The following is a 6,839-nucleotide window of genomic DNA, read 5'->3' on the forward strand; positions in this document are numbered from 1 at the left end:
TCACAGTGGGATTTAACCTTGTGTGGGCAAGAAGGGGAGGGAATGGGCTAGTTTGGGGCGAAGCGAGGTGGTAGCAATGCAGAGCAGCTCCTGCTCCTCCTGCTGTACCATGGCACTGTGGGTGCCTGAGGGCAAAGGGTCCATGAACACCCTGCGGGGGTGCCGCAGAGGCATGAGGGGGAACGTGGTGTTGTGCTGCCGCTATGGCTGGGTTCCACTGGCACTGCCCATCCACCCCCAGTGGCCTTTCCTCTGTCCCGCAGGGCCCAAGCAGGAGATGGTGTATGACTTCTGGCGCATGGTGTGGCAGGAGCACTGTTCCAGCATCGTGATGATCACCAAGCTGGTGGAGGTGGGCCGGGTAAGGACCTCATCCTGTCCTTCTTCCTCTGGCTCTACCAGAAGCCTTCTCTGCTGAGCCAGAACCATCCCCTCCTCTCCTTGCAGGTGAAATGCTCCAAATACTGGCCGGATGACTCTGAGATGTACGGGGACATCAAGATCACCCTGGTGAAGTCAGAGACATTGGCCGAGTACGCTGTCCGCACCTTTGCTCTCGAAAGGGTACGGTGCTGTTCCTGCTGGCTGCGACACCCTGACTCTGCCCTCACAGAGAACTGACTGCCTTTGGCATTTCCAGCCATCACTAGCCTGGCATTTTCCAATCCCCTGTGCATTTACCCCCTCACGGGGCTTTCATCCCCAGTTGAGGTGCATCTTCTCAACCCTGGGGATGCCGTAGCTTCTTCCTTTGCCTTTTCTGGCTCTGTGTCCTCCACTGGGTGAGAGGCTCAGCCCCACTTTGGTTTTGGGAGTGAGCGTTTAATTTCTGTGAGAGCACCGTGTAACTGCGACAGGGGCAAAGGATGTTTCTTCTCCTCTGGGCTGGAGTGCAGGTTACATGGCCATTACTCTCCAACGTGGTACCTGAGAGTGGAGCTGGTGCGATTTACCCCTTAATCTGCAGGAATGTGAAATTACGGTCTGGTTATAGGGCAGGCAGCAAAGATGCTCATGGAATGAGAGCTGTGGCTGCTGCCACCACCTCCTCTTCCTCAGCTGGTTTCTAGCCCTCTTGCAGCTGAGGAGGAGGGAGCTGTGGAGCTGCTGAAGTGGCCACCCACTGTGTGTTCCGCCAGGCTGGATGCTGAGCAAAATAACGGATTCCCAAGAAAATGAAGTGTTTGGGTGGCTTTGCCCTCCCCCTGCACCCTCACTCCATCTCACCCTTCCCTTGCAGCGGGGCTACTCGGCTCGGCACGAGGTGAAGCAGTTCCACTTCATGTCGTGGCCCGAGCATGGTGTCCCCTACCACGCCACGGGGCTGCTGGCCTTTATCCGCAGGGTGAAGGCATCCACACCACCTGACGCCGGCCCCATTGTCATCCACTGCAGGTACATGCATGGCCGTGGGGCAGAGCTGGCTGTGGGGCAAGCATCCCCCTCCAGGATGGGGTTTGGGGTGTGGGGTGGGGATGGCCCTGGGCATGGAGTGTTCTGTGTTTTGGGTGGGTGCTCGGCCTCTGGCTCTGAATGATGTGAAACGCTCTGAATGATGCTGAAATATTTAGCAGGAAAATATTAATGGTAAATTGGGCTTGTAATAAGGAAAGGCTGAGCCAGGGAAGGTGCTGGGGCTGATGGCGTGAGGTTGGATGTCCCTCTGCGATGGCATCCAGCTGTAAAATGTCACCACACTGGGCTGCTGGCAGCAGGGATGGGGGGCTACAGGTGGTCCAGGGGGACAAGCAAGGAACAGCACGTTTTGGAGGCTGCCATGGCCCCTGTTACTGCTGACACAGCTCTGTACCTGTGGGCAAAGGTGGCACAGGGGGACAAGCGGCAAAACCGCTGCTGATGGCAACATCAGGGCATTGGGTCTGACTGAAGGGAGAGGGTTGAGGGGGCAGCAGGACAGCCCCATTCCCAGGGTACCCGCAGTGCTGTCCACACAAGGCTCAGCCATGGGGACACCAGAGCTGGGAGGAGACTGGAGGCACATCTGAGTGGGAGCGGTGGCTTTCTGTCCCCTGAGCAGGCATCCCCACACGAGGAGTTAATGGCTCTTCCTCCGCTGGGCAAACAAGGAGGAGCTGATGAGTGGGAGGGATTTTTTTTTATTTGATTTCTCCCTGTCAATTGCTTCATCAGTATTCATTCACCTCAACAGCGAGTGTGATTAGTGCCCGTAGCCTGTAATCACTGATAATCACGACGAGTGATTCATCAGCCTCAGAAATTAGTATTTCATGGAAAAGACTTTGTAGGAAAGAAGTGGGGGGAGCAGTTTTGTTCCCAACGCACTGTGGGGCTGGGGGTGTCACAGCATCAGTGGTTTTTTTTTTTTGGCTCTGGGGTGTCTCTGAGCTGGGTTGTCTCCAGGCAACCTGCTGGGCTCAGCCTTGACCCAAGGGGAATTCCCGAGGGGAATTCAGACCCCCCTGCATGGGGGGTACCTCCCTGTGCTCTGCATCCTTCTCCACCCATTTGGGATGGGACCCCAGAGGACTGTCAGCACTGGTCTAGCTACTGGTTTTGTTGCAAAAAGCATGTGTTTTGCTGTCTTCAAGCAAATGAACCTAGACGTGGGTGCCAGGCCTCCCACCCACAAGCTGACCATCACCCAGCCCCTGGACTGGTGGGGAGGAGGGTGGTTAAGGCAAAACTGGGCTGTGGTTGTAGAGGTGTGTGAGGTTCTGGCAGCCCTGCTTGGACCCTGGCTGCCCTTCCATCCATGGGCAGGGGCTGTATGTCAAGCCCTCACCCACACAGACCTTGCTTTGTGCCCGCCGGTGTCTCAGGCTGCATGTGGATGCCATGTGGACTAAGAATTGTGTTCATTGCGTTTTCCCTCTCCATCCCCAGTGCCGGCACGGGGAGAACTGGCTGCTACATCGTCCTGGACGTTATGTTGGACATGGCCGAGTGCGAGGGTGTCGTGGACATCTACAACTGCGTGAAGACCCTGTGCTCGCGGAGGATCAACATGATACAGACGGAGGTGAGTGGGCATTGGGGACAGCTGGGGACATGTGGGACTGCTGTCACTGGTGGGTTGTGAAGGCTCAGCCCTCTCCCCTGTCCTCCCCCCGAAAGGAGCAGTACATCTTCATTCATGATGCCATCCTGGAAGCCTGCTTGTGTGGGGAGACCAGCATCCCCGCCAGCGAGTTCAAACCCACCTACAAGGAGATGGTGAGGATAGAGCCACAGAGCAACTCCTCACAACTGCGGGAGGAGTTTCAGGTGAGCAGCCCCAAAACTCTGCATCCCTCCTGCAACACCCCCTTGCTCCTCACCCTCCTGGTGCCCACCAGTGGGACCAGCAGGTCTGGCAGGGCTGTCCGGCACAGGCAGGAGCGGGGCTAAGCGGAGCACGTGTACCCATAGACCCTGAACTCAGTGACTCCCCACCTGGACGTGGAGGAGTGCAGCATCGCCCTCCTGCCCCGCAACCGGGAGAGGAACCGCAGCATGGACGTCCTGCCGCCCGACCGATGCCTTCCCTTCCTCATCTCTGTGGACGGAGACAGCAACAACTACATCAACGCGGCCTTAACTGATGTGAGCGTGCTGGAGGGAGGGAAGGGGCTGGTTCGGGTTGCTATGGGTGGCTTTTCATGGCAAAACCTTGTTTGGTCTGATTTAGGGCATGAAGACACATGGCAGCTGTGTGCAGGAGGAGGAAGGGCTGGAATCAGTGTATTGGGGTCCTTTACCCCTTCTTTTGTGTGGCAGCATCTTACTTGTCTTGAAAGAGCTTCTTGTCTGCTCTTGCAAGCTGCACACAAAGGTTCTTCATTTATTTTGTAGAAAAATTGAGTTCTGGAGGGAGCAGAATCTCTGGGAAGGGTTGGTAGCATTGAGCCCATCTCCAGCACCCTGCCGTGCATCCTGCCTCTCCTGGTGCAGTTCAGGGTGCTCTGAACTGGTCTTGAAGCTGCTGCATCCCCCTGATGTGGTCAGAAATGACAGCTGTAACAGCAAAGCTCATCTCTACCTGCTGATGACCTCAGAGCAGAGAGGATACCATGGCTCTGAGCCTGCACCGAGCAATGGGTCATTTGTCACCAAACCCACTTTCCTCTCCCTGACATGAGCTGGGGTGCTTTGCACTGAGCCCCCCCTCACCACGGGCACCTTCCACAAACCCTCCTGGTTGCAGCTGAGCACTGGCCGCAGGCTGAGCCCAGCATTTTTCACCCCACAGGTCATTTATCACGCTGCATCTTTGCAGATCTCACCTACCCGATACCTGCTCTCGCAGCAAAAAGTAGTGGGTGAAGTGGAGGTGGCTGCTGGGGGGCAGCACCTACTGGGCTGAATGGAGGGGGGAGCTTTATTTTCAGCTTGCTTGGTGTTTGTGTGTCAGTTTTATTTTTATACATCACTGAGCCTCCCTTAATCTCCTCTACAGGGACAGGGAATAACATTTTTTTTACAGACAGAAAAAGCCCTTTGGATGAAATTCTCGCTGAAGGGATAAAACCCATTTCCCTCTTTAGGGAGGGAAAACCAGTCTCATTTTCTTAAAGCGCCAAAGTGGTTTGCTCAGTCAGTCTGTCCATCTGTCAGGTTAGATTGGTCTGTGCTGCTCATCACTGGTGCTGGTGGCAGGAGCCGCACTCTGCTCCGCGCCCACTGCCGCCGTTTACACCAGTGCCAAAGGACAGTGCAGCCTGGTCCGCACCTGATGAAACCTCCCCAGCCCCACTGCTCTCCTCCTCACCGAGAGCAGGGGGCCTGGCTGCTGCCCCATGGACAGGGCAGGGGAAGGGTTCAATAAAGGTGTTTCTGTGAGATAAAAGAGGAGGTTTGGCATAGCTAGAGGACTCCCTGTTAACGGAGCCGGGCTAATTCGCAGGCACGGAACATTTTCTGCTATGTTCCTGTAGCTGAAGAGGCTTTTGCTGAACTGTGTTGGTTTAAGTGCAGTGTTGAGCTCGGCTGTGGGCTCCAGTCCCCTGGCAAGCTGGCCTCAGGGTGACCAAGGGGACAAATCTCAATCAAAGCATAAACGAGAAGTACAATAACTATTTCTTTTCCCTCTCCCTTCTTGCAGTCTTTACGGATCTTTCATTCAGAGGTTTCCTTTCCTCCCACCAAAACCCACTGAGCCCAGTTCTGGGGCACTGTGGGTCAGGGTGATGCCGTGGATGACGTTTTCAGTCGGGGCCAGGGTGCAGAGTTTGGGCCTTGTGTCATCCACGGCTTATTTTCATTCTTGGCTCAAAGGTGACATCTTTTCCCTCATTATTGGTGCAAAATGCCCTTTCCTGCGAGAGCAGAAAGCGGGTGCTTCACCCTGACCAAGGCAGGGATCTCTTAGACCTGTTTTAATAGCATCAGGGCAGGGAGGCTGTGCCTGGGAGGCCAGCTCTGCTCAGACATGGAGAAGGTGGCTTCAGTGCCACTCATCTTCTGGTTGTGCTGTTTTTTTGGGGTATGACAGTGCAGCCACCATGTCCTTAACGGTACTTGTCTTCCCTCTCTGCAGAGCTACACTAAGAGCGCTGCCTTCATCGTCACCCTGCACCCGTTGCAGAACACCACCACCGACTTCTGGCGGCTGGTGTATGACTACGGCTGCACCTCCATCGTCATGCTCAACCAGCTCAACCAGTCCAATTCCGCCTGGGTGAGTGCTGCTGTCCCGGCGACCTGGTCCTGCTCTGTTCAGCAGCAAACCAGCCTGGCTTTGTTGCGTTGGTGTTGCTTTGCCGTACCGTAATCTCTGTGGATGCCCCAGGGAAACTCAAGGTTACAACAAGTATAATATTGATGTTATAAAAAACTGATTTTTATCCTCCTTTTATAGAGGGGAAACTGAGGCAACAGCAGATTTCCCACTTTCATCTTCCAAGGGCACTGGTGGCTTGTGAACGCTGCGTTAGAAACTGTCCTGCTGCAAAGCAGCTGTCCTGTGGGCTTTAGGGTGTGATGGGATGTGCCGATCTGCCGAACTGGAGGGGAGGTGTCCCCTGTCACCCAGGGGAGAGAGGACAGAAGTCAGGGAGTGGAGTAAGAGCAAGCTCTGGGTGCATCACCCACCAGGGGCTGCCCGGAGCCCTCCTGCCACCACCAGCATGGATGTAAAAGTCTGCTACGGGTCTGTAATGTTAATTCAGTGAGGAAACACAGGATTTTTACATAAAATTAGCATTATAGATTCTTAATGGATGTTTGGAGAAGACTTCATTAGCTGGCTTATTTTACGAGTTGGGATCAGATGCTTGATGTAAATGACCCAAAACAGCGGTGGTGCCATTTATCGCAAGGATGCAGATGGACGCAGCGCCGGTACTGACTGGTGCGCAAACACACCGGTATTGATTTATATATATCAACATGCTGGGCACACACAGCGCTGTGGAGTGCACCCACGTGTCCCTCTGGGCTGAGCTAATGCCACGTGCTCCAAAGGACCTTTGCATGGGTGACATTAAGCAGACCCTAAGCATCGAGGGACATCCTGGGAGGAGCTGGGAGAGGAGGCAGAGCTGGTCTCAGAGAGCTTCCCAGCTCGAATGCTCAGATCAGGTTCGTGTTTATCATGTGTCACAGGTGGTATCTTCCCCTTTGGGACTGTCCAGGCGTCTCCCAGGCTGCCCAGGGCACTGGTGGTGTCCCCATTCCTGGAGGGGTTTCCCAGCCATGTTGACGTGGTGCTGAGGGACAGGGGTTATTCTGTTCTATGTTTAATGGTACGGCCTGCCCGTGGACATGCTGAAAGGAGCATGTTAATGTGTTTCTAGAAACGCTTTTTATTGTCTTTTACCGCAGTTGCCAGATTAATGATTGGACTCGGTGCTGGGGAGCTGGTGGAAGTGATGCTCTCA

The 6,839-nt window shown here is 54.8% G+C and overlaps 1 protein-coding gene across 1 annotated transcript in view; it reads left to right on the forward strand.

The window, feature by feature from the left end:
• Positions 1 to 6,839, forward strand: part of PTPRU (protein tyrosine phosphatase, receptor type, U) — a gene marked incomplete at its 5' end in the record, with an annotated part of 28,480 nt that overhangs the window by 13,614 nt on the left and 8,027 nt on the right. Inside the window, 7 exon segments of the mRNA XM_010141063.1 lie at positions 264 to 361; positions 448 to 564; positions 1,241 to 1,395; positions 2,866 to 3,001; positions 3,097 to 3,246; positions 3,391 to 3,564; positions 5,498 to 5,638. Of these exon segments, the coding sequence (XP_010139365.1) occupies positions 264 to 361; positions 448 to 564; positions 1,241 to 1,395; positions 2,866 to 3,001; positions 3,097 to 3,246; positions 3,391 to 3,564; positions 5,498 to 5,638 (971 nt within the window).

The sequence above is a fragment of the Buceros rhinoceros genome, unplaced genomic scaffold, assembly GCF_000710305.1.
Source record: "Buceros rhinoceros silvestris isolate BGI_N320 unplaced genomic scaffold, ASM71030v1 scaffold8300, whole genome shotgun sequence".
Classification (NCBI taxonomy): Eukaryota; Metazoa; Chordata; class Aves; order Bucerotiformes; family Bucerotidae; genus Buceros; species Buceros rhinoceros.